The sequence below is a fragment of the Coffea arabica genome, chromosome 3c (genome assembly GCF_036785885.1).
Source record: "Coffea arabica cultivar ET-39 chromosome 3c, Coffea Arabica ET-39 HiFi, whole genome shotgun sequence".
In the NCBI taxonomy this organism is placed as follows: Eukaryota; Viridiplantae; Streptophyta; class Magnoliopsida; order Gentianales; family Rubiaceae; genus Coffea; species Coffea arabica.
Window position 1 is genome coordinate 36,139,369 of NC_092314.1, and position 18,698 is coordinate 36,158,066.

General features: G+C 33.7%; 1 protein-coding gene across 1 annotated transcript; it reads right to left on the bottom strand.

Annotated features, from left to right (window-relative positions):
- Window positions 1-1,578: 1,578 nt before the first annotated feature.
- Window positions 1,579-18,247, bottom strand: LOC140037930 (uncharacterized). Its single transcript, XM_072083107.1, has 2 exons — window positions 17,630-18,247; window positions 1,579-1,848 (listed from the first exon to the last, which is right to left on the bottom strand). Exons 1-2 carry the CDS (start codon window positions 18,245-18,247, stop codon window positions 1,579-1,581), a joined length of 888 nt encoding a protein of 295 aa, XP_071939208.1.
- Between the last annotated feature and the right edge of the window lie 451 nt (window positions 18,248-18,698).

Here is an 18,698-nt window from a genome sequence, read left to right on the forward strand (position 1 = left end):
ATATTATATAATATTATATTTATAATATATATGTATATTTATAAATGTATATTATATGTGCATATAATTATAATATATACATGTATGTAATATTAATAAGTTATATAATTATAATTACAATTATTATTTTAAATATAATAAAATATTAGTATAATTAATATTTGTATATATTATACAATTATATAGTTATATTTATATTATAACATTTGTATATTTATATTTAATTATATATATAATATTTAATTTAATTAGTTACAAACTTATAATAATAATATTATTAGTTATATGTATTATATAATGTGCATTAATTTATGTAATATAATTAATATTATCATTTATACTAATAATTATACATGTTTACTAATAGAAATTATTAATTAGTTAGACTAAATTTACTAATACATTTATACTAATATATTTAATTAGTGAAAATTTCTTATATCTCATTTACAAAGAACCAATAACTATCATTTACAATGTGATTTATAATATATTTATTATATTCCATTCCGAAAGAGTTGACGAACAAAACATCAATTATAGTAATGATACACATTTCAGGTACTTGAACCAAACAAATATATTAGAATGGATGACCTTATTCCAAACCCAAGATATCCGATTCCGAATCCGAATCCGATTCCGATGTGCGAACCAAACGCCACCTTAAATGCATAGTTGAATCATTTTGTATTTTTTTTCTAGTAGGAAAAATTTGGATGGATTCTACTTTAGTCACTATCACGGGTTAGAACATGCCCTTTACCCTATCCATGAGTAAATTCGCGGAGATGGTGTGAGAACTCGGAAATTTATATGTATACTTTGAATTTATTTCATTACATTTAATCCATTATTAGCAATATTATATGTAACAAATGAATGGGTAAATTAAATGCCTAATTGAATTCCTATAGAATTGAAAATTTAGGAAAAAATGATATAATAAATAAATAAAATAATAAGCAAAATGATAGAATGGTGTAAAAAGAAAAATTTATATGAATCAAATAAACATATGATATGCATATTGTAATTTGAGCCATTTGAATATATTATATAGTTGAATAAGTTACATGATTAATTAATTTTCCTTAAAGCTAAATGTGTGGAAATCACTAGATCGATATAAACAAAATCTTTCTAGGTACATACAAATTAGAATAAATGAAATTTGGAGTTAATGTGTGAGACAATAAAATTTCGGACTCATGGCAAACAAATGAACCAAAGTTAAAAGACCATTTTAACCCTAAAGCTTGAGCAATTAACCATGCAACCGAGAGGATCACCTTCTGGAATGAAACCGAAAGAAAAATAAGAGTTGGTAGGCGGAAGAACCGAGGGAAGCATCTTATATGTTCTTGTCTGCCACTTCCCACCGAAAAGAAATAACCTTGAGCCTTGGTTAGAACGGGTGAATTCTTAGTTTATGATGAAAAAAAAAAGGAATTCTACAACGAGGACGTTTCTTGGAGAGTATTCTACAAATAGGGTGTTCGCATTCCGGGAATGCGAGCTCACTGACCTCGCATTCGCGGAATGCGAGCTCATTGAGCTCATGCGACCCATATGGTTTCAAGAGTTCTCTAACTTCTCAGTTAACATAGAGCTGCATATAAAAGAAGACCAGAAGATTACCTCATCAAGTCCCATTTCACTCTTCACTGACACGCGCAAGGCTCCATCAGGTCCCATTTTCCGATATTTAGCCAGCTCATAGTCATCACAATTAACATCTTCTGTAACGTAGACAACAGGAGGTTCTTCCAGCAAATCACATTTGGACAAAACATCAAGCCAAAGATGGTTGCTAAACCTTTCCCTTATTTCCTTATAGATGACAAACTGCACAAGCAAATATGATGAAAACAAATAACTTTACCATGTAAATATAGAGGGCTATGCTACACTACAGAACACACACAGAGAAATGTGAGATCTGAGTCAAAACTTTATTCATGTAGACGTAAGTTTTTGAACTTCGTACCCTGCTACAAAAACTAAATACAATTCAATAATTGTACTCCCAAATACATAAAAATGAACAAAAGTTAAACACTATATTGACCCCCTAATGTTGTTCTGAAATGTCTGAAATACATGCTGCACGTTTAAACAGAAGTAGTTGGACGTCCATATTCGCAAACAGCATATCAACATTTGCATATATGATAAGACTCTAATGCTTCATAACCAAAGAAATATAATGCCCCTTGTTTTTCATCTACTGGATCACTGAGCTCGCATTTGCGGAATGCGAGCTCAATAAGTCGAGCTCGCATTCGCGGAATGCGAGCTCTATTCTAACCTCGCATTTCACGAATGCGAAGACTCCCGGACGGAACCCCTTGCCAAAACCACCCCTTTTGTAGAATTTTTTTAAAATTCATCACAAAATTAGAAATTTCTCTGGTTAGAACTACCATGCAGCAGCCAACCGGATACCTGAATTGTAGAAGTAGAAGCTGAGTGGAGAACTTTGGTTTTATCAACCACCGACTGAAGAGGAAGTTAAGTGATCAGCTTCTTTGGAGTTAACGACCGAGAGAGAAAAGTGAGGACTTAGCTTATTTCCTAGCCTCACTTCACGACCAACCTAGAGAGTGAGCGAGAGCTCTGCATTTTCTTCGGCAGCAACAACCGAGAGAGAGAGCAGGGCATCAACCCATTTCTTTCTTCTCAAAACACCAAAACCGAGAGCTAAAGTGAGGAATAGGAAGAGAAACTTAGTTAGATTCATCACATATCAGCTTCAACCGAGGAAGGACGCAAGGAAGGAAAAGAGTGAGAGCTGGTGCAATTTGGAGGAACCGAAGCTTAAAAACTGGAGCAGTCTGCAACTTTTGAATTCTAAAGGAAAGGAGGTAAAAAAAATTCTGTAATAATCCTTTACTTATTAAGTATAAGTGAATACATAAGCTGCATGTTGAGGAAAACTCTGATTTGAGACTGCAGAGTTGTTGGACCGAATCCTGTAGGAACCAAGAGCTTGCCTGTTGAGTTGCAACTTGTTATCGGTGTAAAATGGAAACTAATGATAGGAAATGCATGTAATACGTTAGCCTTATGTATTACAGGAAGTTTAGCTAAAGAAAACTTGGGGAAAAGTGGGATTCTTGGATTGAAACCGAGGGAAGTTTTCTGCTGCAAAATTTTCCAGGTTATCCGAGAGAGAAAATGGACAGATTCTTAGCTGTCTTCATGATTTTGGTCTTGATTATCTATGTTAAACTGTAATATATGATGTATAATAGCTTGGTCTGAACATGCATGGAAGATTTGAACACAAACTAGAGAGATTATTAGAGAAAATTTGTGTTAAAAAGGATTGCTGCTAAATTCTGGAGTTATGCCGAGAGAGGGAGATTAGGAGCTGGACCAGCGTTGCTTCTGATTTCCCTTGGCTGTAAACTTGTGTTCCTGCTGATGGTACTCTGTAGTTTGATAACCAACCTTTGCATGAGGAATTTAATGAAGAAAGTTGATGAACTCTGTTGTGAGAGAGAGAGATAGCCGAGAGGGAGAGATTAAACGTAGGATCAGTTTTTCTTTCAAACTTCAATTCTGTGAACTTCCATATCTGACATTTGATGATACTCTGTAGTCTAATCAGTATATTAACTCAATGAATTGGGTTTCAACTGAATGAATTAGGGAGGAAAAGCTATGAAATGCGTAGTTCCTTACTTCACAGCCGAGAGAGAAGAAAAAATAGACTGATCAGTTTTCTTTTCCTCTAAGTGAGCTGCACAATCTTTTGTGTTTTGTACAAGGCTCATTTGTAGTTTAATAAACGTGGTTAACATGTCTAGTTGGGATAAAAACTTGGAAGGAGGAACTTGAGTGAAACGGCAAACATTGGACCGATATATACATAGCTAGGGGATTGCTTAAAAGCTGTGATAGTTAAGACTGATTTGTGTGCATAGTTTGCACAAAACATTGGTTACAATTAATTGTTTCTTATCCTAATTCATGTTAGATTAAATGTAAGTTAAGTAGTTGGTGATTAAATCAAGTGAAAAATGAAGTTATTGGATGAAAACTTGAAGTATTATTGCTGAATTTATGTAGATAGGTTGTATGGCAATGAGTTAAAACTTATTTGATATTTTAGAAACTCTTAAGTAATTTGTTATCGCCGTATTCATGAAATGACTTCTAATCGCTTAAAATTGGCTTTCTTAGTAATTCAAAGACTATAAATTGTGAGAGGTGAAGGTTGTGGACTAAGTTAATTTACAAATAACTTAAAGTTTAGTTAGTTTAAAAAGGGAGTGGAGTATCTATAAGCCATAATTAATATTTGATTGAGAAAGTATATTGGATTGAATGAGTATACAAGTTAAACTTGAAGATAGGTATGTTTCATGGTTTGAAAATGATAAAGTTAATAAGTTTTGAAAATAAAAGGATAAATGAATATTAAGAACGTTAAATTTATATATTAAGGTCAAACTTTATTTTAATAGTTTAAATAATAAAGTAAGAATGATAAGTGATCACTTACAAATTATAAATTTACCATTGAAATTATTAATTTGCTCAAGAAGCAGTTGTGAGCCAGGAAACAAACTCGAGGCTAGAGAGTAATTTACTTGGATAATTGGTGAGTGTTTTCGAATTTATGTGTTCATTTGTTTATGTGTACTTGATCGAAATTATGTGACAAATGAGCGAAATTATGTGACAAATGTACGTATTATGAAATATTGCTAAGTGATCCATTGCAAAGTGTATCTCAATTGTCCCTCGCTTTCTAAGTCGGGAGTGTACTTTATCGCACTCGACTTAGTTGAGCTTGAAGGTTGATAATTGATCAAGTGATATTGTAAGTGTGCATGACTGTAAGCCGTATGTGTGCCTCGCCGCATTGGCTGAACTGGGCCCCAAAACCCTCTGTTCAATAGACTATTCGAGCCAGCAAAGGGCTTGGCCGGGTAGGACGGTAGCTTTGGATAAATGTTTCGGTATACTCAAGTATTACCACGAGGTTGGGAGATCATTGCACTGATTACTGAATGTAGGGAATCGTTTATTGTTTTGGAGGACATAAGGAGGTGAATTGGGAAAAAGTACAGTGATATTGAAATGAATGTGCAATGATATTGAAATGAATGTACAATAACAGTGAAATGAGTGTCTCTTGACACTGAAATGAATGCCCAATGACATTGAAGTGGCTCTAATGCGAGCACCGTTTCCTTTTAAAAGTGATTGTATAGTGAAGTGTTTTCTCAATTGTTTAATGAAAGTGATTGTACAGTGAAATGTGCACTAATTACTTAATTGTACTGATTTAAGTGCTTATTGATTGTTGCTTGCATGGAAACCTCACGGGCGTAAGCTCACCCTTTTAGCTTTGTTTTCCTTACAGGAGTCGGAGATTGAAGAGTGATTGGATTGAACTAGAAAGTTATTTTGGGAAGATCCGTTATTCTGTGTATATAGTGTAGTCATGGTCTCTTTCAAATTTTGAGACGGTTGAATTTTTTTTTGAGTTGGTGTGATATTAAGGTTGGATATTTAGAACAGGTATTTTGTTTCTTTTATTGGACAAATTTTTGTTTCAAACTGATTGGAGATGTACTTAAGAGTGAATGTTTAGTTGTCCAATGATACTGTTATCTCTGAAGTTAAAGTGAGTGAGTGAGTCCTAGCGAGAGTCAGGCAGGCGATCCGCCAACTTCTAGGGTATGTCCTAGGAGAAGGTGGGGTCGTCACAAATGGAAAGTAATAATAACTGATATGGATATCTATGGAAAGAAAATCTGGATTTAAATGCATGGTTGAATCATTTTGTATTTTTTTTTCTAATAGGAAAAATTTGGATGGATTCTACTTTGGTCACTATCACGAGTTAGGACATGTTTTTTTCCCTATCCATGAGTAAATATTTCAATGTTGCCTTATTAGACCGTACACCTTTCTTAGTATATCTAGATAATAATAGGTAGGAGTATAAATTGAAATATTCTAGAGCTACAAAAATAGTTAAGTTGTTAGCAGCTTATAAAAACATTCCCCCTAGAGTAGTTATAGGGATTCTTATAGATCATCCACCAATATTAGGGACGAACACAGGGGGATGGATAGGGGCATCTACCTCCTCAACAGTTTTCGAAATATTAAAATCCTCCCTATGATTTTTGTTGTCAAACTAGAATTATATTACTTTGGTCCACCTAAGCATAATTACCCGTAGTTGTTTTCATTATTTTGTTTAATTTCGTTTTTGATAAATTGTCCTAAATCAAAATAGCAACTAAGGTAAACTGAGGTAAACCATCTACTAATTCTTTGATTCCTATAACTTTAAAATAGCAACTGAGGTAAACTGTACATGATACATGGGAAATCAAAAACAAACAAAACAAAAAAAAGGAAAATTAAACTATTATACAAATTGAAGAATAATTGAAGAACTATTATAGAAAAACAACTATGTGAGTAGAGATAAATAGAAGAATAATTGAGGTTGTTTAAGGCACCGTTTGCATTGAAGGAATGGAAGGGAAAAGAAAAAAGAGGAATCGGAGAAATTTGATTTTTATTATTTGGATTGATTTTTGAGGAGAGAAAAGAAAAGATAAGGAGGGAATCAGAATGAAAGAGTCCAATTGTTTTATTGAGTTTTTAATTTCCGCCCAAAAGTGGGTGGAAACGGAGGGAAATGAGACTAAATTAATTGAAACAATTTATAATTTTTTAAAAGATCATTTTTGCATATTTTTTCTGGTAAAATTAACACTTGATCTTTTCTTTTCTTTTCCTTTTCCTTCTTCAATCCAAACAAAAATTCAATATTTACTTTCTTTTATTTTCATACTTAATCCAAACAAGATAGATGGAAATCACTCTTCTCTACTCTCTTTCTCTTTCTTTTCCATTGGTATCCTTTTCTTTCGCTTCCTTTCTCTCAAAATAAACAGTGCCTAAATGTGGTGTATGAGTTATGAAGTGCGATCAAGACTAAAGAGAAGAAGGAAAGTCTAAAGTATGTGTGTAGGACTATGAGGTTCTCCAAAATGTTGTTATTCAAGGAATTCCTTGCCAGATTGGACTCATCATTCTTCATACTTTTTTTCTCCTTATTTTTTCCTACTAATGATTAGAATTAATCTTATATATACTGATAACGTATACATTATCATAATTGGATACATGACATAGATGCAAATTTAAATTTCAAATTCAAATCTGATTAGTTGTCATGCATCTAGTGATGATAATGTATATGCTGCTAGTATATATAAGATTAATCCTAGTAAATAAGGTACTATTTATGTATTTTGTCTATTATGGATACTACTCATAATATGTAATATGTAAACTTATGATTAAATCAATTTGACAAGCACACTACTGATTCCTTGAATTAATTTTGTTGGGTTCTCATAACAACAACAAATTTTGAAGTTGAGTGTATAATAATCTACGCATTAAAAGCAAGGAAAGCTATCAATTGAAGCAAGTAATAAGCAACGAATTTCATAGAATCACTCTCTTAAAGTGTGAGTGAATGTATGCTTACATTTGTGTGTTTATATTTGGATAATTGTTTTGGTTATTGTCCATTTAAGTGCATCCATTTATTGAATAGTTCTAAATATATTGGATGAATTCCATCAACTATTCATTGAACCAAAACTATTTACCAACTATTTATCTATTTTGCTGCTTTGACAAGAGATAGAAACATCAACTTAATAAAAGTTTGAGAAAAGGGGATTCAAGATGTTTAGGTAAATTGAGGGATTGGTGGTGAAGAAAAGTAAAGCAAAGACCATCTTCATTGGGGAGGTCAATAAATTAATGTTGAAGTCTTTGTATTAAATAGTGTTGCATTCATCCGCTTAAGTGTGTATGAGTGTTGGATAAATCAACTATGACACTAAATATGCTAATGCATCTAGGCTTTTATCTCCAAATTTTATTAGCGTTGAATGAAGAGGTTAATGATCTTTATCAATCAATTAATTAATAGGTAAGAGATATCTTTTTAATATATTTATCAATTAATTAATTATTTTGTTTAACACCCACTCTAGAAGTGTTTTAAATTGAATTAACCAAGTGAATTGAATTGATATGATAGAGTCCAATAAATAATAAATTCAACTACTTCTGATTGTTCATCTTCCTGTCTTGCTTCTTTTGTTTCTTCTGCACTCTTATTTTTTCCTTTATTTTGTGCCTTATTATATTGTAACCACTCACTGCTTGCTTTGTGAATGATTTTCAACCCGTTCTTTTCCTTCCCATTGAATTCCCTTTCACTGTTGACCTTTCATATTTGCCACAGAATGTTGACTATAAGTGTTAAGTGGTCTTGTCCTTCGCTTTTGGTTTTTGCTTAGATTGCTGAAACGTACCATTTCTTGAAACAATAACTTAGGCCCTCTAACCATCCCACTGGATAGGAAATATTTTCCGTGTCTATTTAGCTACATTGCAGTGGAAAATGATGTGCTCTATAGTCTCTATTTCTTCCCAACATCCATTGTACATTGGGTATCCTTTCTAAATCCTTCTAAATATGACCTCATTCATCGGTAGGATGTGTTTATGCATTCCAGACAAAAATCTTAAGCTTGTGCTTTAAGTTTAGTCTCCACGGTATCTTCCTCAGTTGAGTGTTTGTGCTCTCCATGCTTGTTCCTTCTATCTCTTCTCTTCTCTGCTTATCCTTCCTGTCATTCTATCTTAATAGCTTGTAGGAACCTTAGTGTGTAGTAGCCATATTTTGCTATGCATCCAAAAATATCTGTCCTTTTCATTCATCACACTAATTGGTATTCTCAGTATCTTGTCTGCATCATTTGAGTTGAAGTTTCTGAATATCAAATCTCCGTTCCATCTGAAATTGGAGTTCAATTCCTCTACTTTTTCTGGTTTATTGCTTTTTTGTTTCTCTGTTGTTGGATACCCTTTTAGATTATCCGGGATTCAGTTGTCCTCCTAAATCCTAATACTTCTTTCAGTTCCAACTCTTTTCCTCATACCATTCTCCACTTCTACTCTCACTGCCATTATGCTCTGCCAGAACCAAGATGCATTCTATGGTATTTTGTATTTGAAAATGGATTGATTGGGAAAATATTTTGCCTTTAGGATCTTGCTCACTAATAGGTCTGGAAAGTTGATTAATCTCCAAATTTGCTTCCCTAGGAGCACCTTGTTGAAGTATTGTAGGTCCCTAAATCCAAGTCCCATATATATTTTTTTTTCTTGAATTAGTTTGCTCCATGAACTCCAATGAATCTTCTTCTTTCCGTCCACCTCACCCCACCAGCAGTTGGCTGTTAATGCTGAAAATTCCTTGCATAGTTTAGCTAACAACATGAAACATGACATTGCAAAGATTGGCATGGCCACCTGTCATTGCTTTCAACATGATTTCTTTACCTGCTGCACTAAGCAGTTTAATTTTCCATTTATTCAGTCTTTTTTTAACATTGTCTCTTATGAACCCAAAGTTTGATCCTTTGTTGTTGTAACTACCACAGGATATTTGCCTTGAGAAACTGGTTGGATACCTCCTATAGCTGTACATATACTTTCCCTCAATCTTGTTTCTGTATTCTTGCTAAACAAGATTGAAGATTTCTCTAGGTTTATTAGTTGACATGAGTCTTTCTCATACTCGTACTGTACATCCTTTACCTTATGAGCTTTATTCTTGCTAGCTTTGCAAAAAACTAAGGTGTCATCAGCCAAAAAACAAATGTGTTAGAGCAGGCCCTTGTCTGCTAATTTTCAGTCCACTTATCTCCTTCATTTCTATAGCCTTCTTCAACAGGTTCAAAAAGCCCTCAAAGAATTTTAGGAATAAATATGGTGACAAGGGATCTCCCTATCTTTTTCCTCTATTAGGTTTGATATACTCCTTAGGTTGTCCATTAATGTTGAAAGAATAAGTAACTGTAGATATGCAACTCATTATCCATCCTATCCATATGGCATTGAACCCCATTTTCTCCATTACTATCTTCAAAAAATGACATTTCACTCTGTCATAGGCTTTTGACATATCAAGTTTCATAGCCATAAATCCCATTTTCCCTTGCCTTTTGTTTTTCAGGTAATGCATGGATTCATGAGAGATAATGATATTGTCAAAAAATTTGCTTATTTGGGACAATGGCAAATTGATTTTTACTGATGCAGTAACTAAGGTTAGGCTTCATTCTATTAATCAGAATTTTGGAAATAGCTTTATATAATACATTACAGAGACTTATTGGTCTGAATGCTTAAGCTCAATCAGGCAGTCTATCTTGGGAATCAGGGAGATGATGGTGTGGTTCCACCCTTTTAACATGTGGTTTGAGTGAAAAAAGCTTTTAATGGTATTTACCACTTCCTCTTTAAGAATAGACTAGTATTTCTAGAAGAAAATAAGAGTCATCCTATCAGGGCCAGGGGTCTTGTTAGGATTCATGGAAAAAATAGTATTTTTAATTTCAACATCCTCGATTAGTTTAGTTAGACTGTCATTCACTTGATCAATGATGGAAACTAGAATACCGTCAAGTATTTCATCTATGTCATTTTTGCCATTAGAGCCAAATAATTCCTTGTAATACTTAACCACCTCCAATCCAATTTCTTCGTTAAATGTAGTCCATGAGCCATCTGCTTTTTGAAGTTGTAGCATTCTGTTCCTTTTCTTTCTATTTTTCACTGCTACATGGAAAAACTGAGTGTTCTTGAACTCTTCCTACAACTATGCGATCATAACTTTCTGGCTCTAGCACAATTCATCCTCTTTAAAGGCCTATCTCAGTTCCATTTTCAAGGCAGTTATCTTGCTCCTTTTGTTTTCTCCTCTAGCATTCCTCACCTTCTCTAGTTATTCTTTGATCTGGTTTATTCTTTTCCTAGAGTTATCTTGAAAACTGTTTCTCTACTTCAATAGTTCCACTCTGCAATGCCTGATCTTCTTTACCACTCTAAACATTTTGGAGCCTTCGCAGTGCTTCTCCCATGCCTTCTTTATTACCTCATTTATCCCTTCCCTTTGTGCCAAAGTTTTATCAAAAAAAAAACCTTATCCTCTTTCTTTTCTGTCTTGGCATTATGTCTAGCACTAGCAATGTGAGGAACCGAATTTTTATTTTACTTACTTTAATTTTAGTTTATTGGTTTATTTAATTATTTATTTATTCATTTACTTCGATTAATTTATTTCATTCATTTTAATTTCATTTGCATGGAACAATGTCTCATTTAATGTTTTTTAAAATGTTTCGCTAGTAAATTTAATTTTTTTGCGACTCGTTTAGTAAGAAATAGCAATTACACATTTTTCGAGAAAAAATTCAATCCAAGAGTGCAATAATCTTGAAGAATTAAGGGTGATCAATAGTAGACTAAGAAAAGTTAATTGAGGGATTAGAGGTGCGTGAGTTAAATTAAACCGAATTAGGAGCACTAATTGCTCACTATTCAATTGTTGACTTTTGGGTACCAAAACACCTTCATGTCATTCTTCCTTTCACTCCATCAAATCACCAACTACCACCCAAAACCCTTTCTTCCTCTTCTCCACTTGGCCGACTCCCCCTCCCCTATTTCTCAACCAAATTTTAGCTAGCTTTCTTCCATTTTTGCTCCAAGAAGACACTCCAAACTTGCTTCTTTTCTTGGTTCATCACACAGGCTTGAAGGGTGACTTGAAAGAGGAAGGAACTTTGGTGGTTTAAGAGCTTATACACTAGTGGTTGGTCTTCATTCTTGGAAGCAAGGTAATCCTCCAAGCTCTCACCTTTTCCTCTCAACTATTAGTAGTTAGTTGGTTATATCTAGTTAGTTGGTGGATTGTTGATGGATTCACAAGAACCTTGACACTAGGTAAAGGACTTGAGGTGGCTTCATAGGTAGAGGCCTTGAGAATTATTGTATGTTTACTTGCTTGTTTGATGTTTGTTTTGAGGAATAATGGCTTAGTTTTGGTTGGAAAGTTGAAAAGAAAACTAGAAGAATGGAGGATGATTGCTTTCCAAATTTTGGCTTATTGAATCCCTCATGTTAATTTTGAATTTTGTTGTTGTTTTGGTGCTATAATGTTTGTTATATGATAGTGTTTATGTGTTAAATATATCCAAAAAAACTTTACAATTGGTTAAGTTAAAGTAGGGTTAAAGCGAGGAAGAAATCTGGAAAATTTTCTGACCATGAGACCCGACCAGTGTTCATATTTTGGGTCATAAATTTTTGTCTGGGAGTTGAAATCGAGTGTCGTTTATAGCATTTGAAACTAGACTCCGAGGGCTTTTCATCGGTATAAATGCACCTCCAAATTCGTTTCCTATGAGCCTTAGTGAACCAGCAAAACTGACTGAATTTTCTCACTGCTTTCATCCGAGAAACAAGCATAGCTGCAGTTTGTAGCTCAATTTCGCCTACATTGCAAAATGAATTTTAAGACAGTTCCTTCTAATGATTTGTAGTAGTTTTAATCTAGTTTTCAACACCACAAACCATGCTAAAAGTTTGAGTTGTGTAGCTTTAGTTATGACCAGATTTTGAAACTCTGTCAAGCATTTCAAAACTGGGAATTTGGTAAACAGGTTCCAAAAATCAGTTTTCTTAAAACTGTTGTATCTTGGTGTAGAAAGGTTCGAATTGAGTTTTGTTTTGTTGCATTTGAAACTAAATTTGAATTTCTATTAGTGGTATAAATTTCAAGGGCTAATTCTATTTCTACGAATTTTTCTGAATTTCCAAAGTTTACTGAAATTGTAAGCCTGTTTTGTTCTTTCCTGTCTAGAACAGTGACTTTGAGCTAAAATTTGAATGATTTCAAATTGGACTTTGAGAAAAGCGTCTTCTAGAGAGTTTACATTGAGTCTAGTTTCCAATGGTATAAAGTTTTCAATTTTTGGACTTACAGAACTTGAGATATGATTTTTCTACGTAGTGTCACACCAAGCTGAAAATTTTCTGGTTTCAAACAAAGTACTCTTTTAAGCACTTTCAACCTTCCTTTGAGATTATTTGTCCGTTTTAAATTTAATTTCATGGTTGGACATAAGATCCTTTTTGAACTTTAAATCTTCATTTTGAATCTTGGTTTCCAAAGGATTTAACCTCTTTTGATGCATTTTCTTGGTTGTTCAACTTTCTTGATTAATGGCACCTCTTTTCATGCTTGAAGTTATGGACTTCAATCCCTATTCTTATGCCCTTGATTCCCATAAGTTTGAAATCTAAAAAGGGAGCGTTTTGACTAGGGTAATTCTTGGAGAATTTCACTAGTTTTATACTCGAAACTTGGAAGTTTTAGCTTTGATATTTACTATGAAAATGAGTGGAGTTTTGGATGAGTTTTGACTCCATTAGTTTGAAAAATGAAATGGTTCTTTATATTCTTAAGTTTGGACATGAGATTAGAAGTTTTGAGAGATGAAAAACATCTATCTTTTTCTCGATTTTCGTGTTGAAAGTAAATATGGTACTTTCTTTTGGAATTGATATTATTTACCACGACTTGAATCAAAAATGACTTTTGAGTTCTCTTTAAGCATTATTTCAATGATTTAGCGAAAAAAAACTCCTTTAACTTGACTCGACTTGTGACCTTGAAAGTGGGTAGCAAAAAAATATTTTTCTTTGTAACCTTAATCGAGTACCTAAGTAATCATGATTGTGCATGTCTCAGGTGGTCACGAGGATGCCGAAAAGCTCATCTGACTTCTCGCTTTGCTCTTGTTTTGCCTTGACTTTTGGTGAGTGTCAAGTGCATGTTTAATGCTAATATGATTGAAATGATATTTGTACAAGTGCTATATGATACGTTAACTTGTCGAGATTATGGTGTACTTTACCGCCCTCATCCTCTCTCTCTCCTGATTACATGATACTTGTTAAATGAATATATATGACTTGCACTTGTACATGAACATGTTTAACTCGTGAGCACTGAGCGGAAGCATGTACCACACCCTATTCGGGTAGAAGGTGCCTCTCATACCAACTCAATGCTATGATCGATTCTAAGTCGATTGAAGTGTTGTCTCATCGACCACTTATACTTGTGGGGATACCCCAATCCATTGGCTAACCTTGTAACTCGAGCCGACAAGGGTCTGATCGAGAAGTTTGGTGAACCTTGGAAAATATTATAAGTTGATCTTTTGAGATCTCGCTTGTCATACTCGAACAGTATCGCCATCTCATGCTTGTTTGGTTCCGGATTCGAGAGGCTGTTATATTGGATGGAGAAAGTAAGTGGAGCACTACGGTCATGTTATTATTTGAGTTGACGGAGAGTCAACCTCAAATGGCTTGAAGCGGTCGGGACGTGGAAATAACTCCTGAGAGCTCCTGTATCCTTTCATGTGTGTTATTTCCTACTTGTGCATTTAAATGAAAGTTCATGTTAAAGTTCTTTCAAATATGCTATTTGTTTAATTGGTTCTACTTGCTTGCTTGTTTTCTTTGCTTCACTGAGCGTTAGCTCATCCCTTTAAGTTTATTCTTCCTTAACAGGCTTTGGAGGTGGAAATTGGAGATCCTAGACTAACGACTTTTGGTTGAAACTAGTACACTTATGTATGTTATTGGAGCCCATTAAAGTGTAAATTTTGTGTACTTGGGTTTTGTGGTTAGTAATCATAAATGGTATACTTGGGAGTTTCAAACTTGTATATTTGAAGTACTTCTTAATTAAGTCGATGGTTAATTTGTGATCCTTTATTAAGCTTAAATGAGTGCGTGAGTCCTGACGAGAGTTGGACAGGCGTTCCGCTGATACCCTAGGGTTCGCCCTAGGAAGAGGTGGAGGCGTCACAAGCAAGCTATGATCATATGCATAGCTCTCTATGTGAGTGCACCTAGGTTTTCCAAACATTGTACTCCACTCTGCACTACTCAATTCTCGGTCTAGCATTTGTTTAATCTCTCCAACTTCCTAGTTATTGGACCAAGTCCATGAATTTCCTTCGAACCCCACATCTACTAACTGGTTCCCTTCAATGAATTCATTAAAATCTCTGAAGCTCCAATCCTCTCTATTTTGCCCCCTTCCCAATTTTTTTAATTGGAACAAATGTCATTAAAATCTCCCATAATTATCCATTTATCACTCTAAAGGTATTTCCTTGCTTTTATCACTTCCCATTGCTTTTTCCTTATCTGATCCTCACAGCTAGCATAGATATCTACAAACCACCACATGTTTCTTGATTTTGGATTTTCAATGTAAGCCTCAATAGTGAAGACAGATTGGAGTATTTTAGTGATTTTAATGTCACTATTCTATATTAGAGCCATACCCCTAGCATTATTTATTGCCTCCACTGTATAACATTCCTCAAAATTTAGGATTCTTTTAACTTTCTCCTTGTATTTGAGTTTCTTTTATTTATTTATTTTTTTGCCTTACTTAAAAACAACAAATTAGGGGAGGGGAGTTGTGTAATCTCCTTCAGTTGAAAAATTGTCAATGGCCTCCCCACACCTTGATAATTTCACAACGAGGCCCTCATTGATCTTTGAGGGACCATCCCCTTCCCCTTCTAATATCATACTGTTTTGGTTCATTATTTCACACCCTCTTGCCTTCTTAGCCTGAGTCCCTTGATCCTCAAGATCTTCTATGCCTTCATCTCTATTTTGATTCCTCCTTTTCTCTTGCTACCCCTCTTTTTCACTTTTGAGATTGATCTCCTTTAGTGGTTGTCTACCTCTCCTTGATGTCTGAGTTATTTTCTATATTTCTTCCTAACTCTTTAAATGATTTTTAAGTTCTAGTTAATCCCCAACAGTACTATTAGTGTTTCTCCTATTCTGTTTCCTTCATTCTCTTTGCCCCGATCTATTTCTTTAGTTAAATTTTCTTTGTGATTATTTCACTCCTCTCCCACTCTGTTTTTGTTCTCCCCATTCTTCTCCATCTACATTGGATCTGTTTTTTGGTTTTCTGTTTCCTCTCCTAAACTTGCTTTTATTTGTAGGGTCTTTGAGCTGTTATGGGATCCTTTTTTAGTTTTCTCTCCCGAACTTGCTTTATTTGCAAGTTCTTTAAGCCATTCTGGGATCTTCTTTTAATTTTCACACTCATTCTTACACTTGAGTTCACTCTGTTTTCTACCATTGCTAGCCTTTCTACTTCATTTTCCTATTCTTTCTGAGTATTAGCCTTTTCTCCTTTTTCTCTAACCTCAATAATGAGTAATTTTTTTGCTATTCTCTGCTGAGATGTAGTTGGGGCATCTTTGTTCATTTCCTTCCTCACTTTCTCTCCATCTATCACACTCCAATATTGTCAATTTGGGTCCAATTCTTCTGACTATTGTCTTTTTATGGAACACTCTTGTTATTCCCAGTTATTAACCACACGGTCCATATTGATTTTAGGATTGACTTTTGCTCATAGTTATATTACTCTTGCAATTCCTTTCACTATGCCCCACCACTCTATAACTGTAGCAAAAATCTGGGCACCTTTCGTATTTGAAATTAGCCCATTTGGTTACTCCTTGCATTTGGACAATTGTGCCTGCTACAAAAAATTTCTGCTTCTAATCTTCTGTCCCCAAATTAGTCTCTATCCCTTATGTCCCTTCTTTGTATAGTTGTCACATCGCCTCTAACTTTTTGATAACCCAAACTCAAACAAAACGATAATAATCGGTTGACAAATTTACTCAAAACTAATTAAAACAAATAATTCAAAACTTTTTTATTTTCTTTTAAAAAAAAAGAGTCTTGTTGGTTGTAAATGTAGAAATCAACTAAATTTTTTTTTTACCCCAAATCATCTTTTCTTAAACCTAACAAGTACTTTTATTTTTAAGAACAAGTGAAAGAAAAAGGGTATATCATACCAATTTGCTTTTGCTTTAGGTCCAAGTTACAATAGAACAAATGTAATCACTATCAACATAACTCAAATCTTGAATAAAGTACTATTGTTTAGAATACTTAGAATCACGATGAAGTACTTTAAACATATGTACGATTCATAATCAATTGTACAAAAATACCTTGTAATATTGGCATACATGATCTATTGATTTACTTTACCTAGATGCAGTGACGGAGCCAGGATTTTTTTTTGGGAGGGGGGCCAAAATTTTTTCCTAATAAAATTATCTTAATATATTATGTTCAAAGTAATTTTCTTCTATTTAAATATATAACATCTAAAAATATCAAATATTAAATTTAATTATAAAGGTATGTCTATTCATAAATATACGGTACAGTCATAACAAAAATTAACAAAAAAGATAACCTTTGGTTAAATATCTTATAACATCACAAATCATCCAATTTGCACATTGTGAGAAGATGCTCTCCAATATGTCACATATACAATATATATATATATATAAACTTGTAATATAAATGTAACTATTTTCAATAAAAAAATATAAAAGTTATGTTAGCATACTTTGAAATTTCAACATCGTTTCTTAGAAGTAAATTGAGCTCTACGCTCTTTCATAGAACTAAATTCATTTATGATTGAATCACTGCTAAATTTTTCAGCAATTTCCTTTTCTATATACACAGTTAGACAATCATTCAAGAAATTATCTTTCATCTTGTTTTGGAGCTTTGTCTTGATTATTTTCATAATTGAAAATGCTCGCTCTGAAGTTGCAATTGATACAGGAAGAGTAAGAACAAGTCTAATCAATCTATCAATAACAGGATATATCACTGATTTTCTTGTCTTCACCAAGCCTTGACATAACTCATTAATACCAGATAATTCTTGCAATTCATGATGATTTGGAATGTCGAGTTCAAAATGTTGAAATTCTATTCTTAGACGTACTAGTTCTTGCTCCATAAAATCATTTGGATAGAACTTCTCTGCAAGTTTACAAATATCATCAATCTTGAACAGCATAAATCCATTTCTAGGATTTAAAGCAGTGCTCAAAATAAGCAATTCCACGGTATGATCATTAAACCTGCTATGTAACTCTTGCAATTGATAATCAATTGTTGCAAGAAATATATCCACTCGATAATAATGCTCCACACTAATCTCATCATGATGACTTCGAGATCTACCACGTCTTGCAATATATTGAGCATTCATACATGGGATATCAATTTGATGTTGCTCACAAAATAATTTAACTTTCACCAAGAAATCATCCCATCCTGAATCTCGAAAATTCTTCAGTAGCTTTGTTGTGCTTGAGACAAGATGCATGGCATTCAAAATATCTTGAGATTTATGTTGTAATGCTATACAAAGAAGATGAGTAATTTCCATAATGTCTTTCATAAGATGCAAAGTGAAAACAAACTTAAAGGATAACAACTGATTCAAAGCAAAATTTGCATCTCCACGTTAAGAGTATGAACCTCCATCTACTGCAATGTTACTTAAAACCACACAAGTAGCATTGAACATTTTCAGTAAACTAGAAATAGAATCCAAATGAGAACCCCAACGAGTATCTCCAGCTCGTTTTTAAGTGCCAATATGATTAAGCTCCCTTCCAGTTTCAAGTTCACCATTAGCAATCTTAGTAGCAACTTCAATTGCTTGAGCCTCCTTTAATTCATCATTACGTTTGTTAGATGCAGTAACAATGTTGATAATGAAAACTAAATTGGAGAAGAATTGGTGAATAGAAGCTACTTCTCTAGAAACTGCAACTAAAGCAAGTTGAAGCCTACGAGCCAAACAATGAATGTAATAGGCATATGGACATTCATAG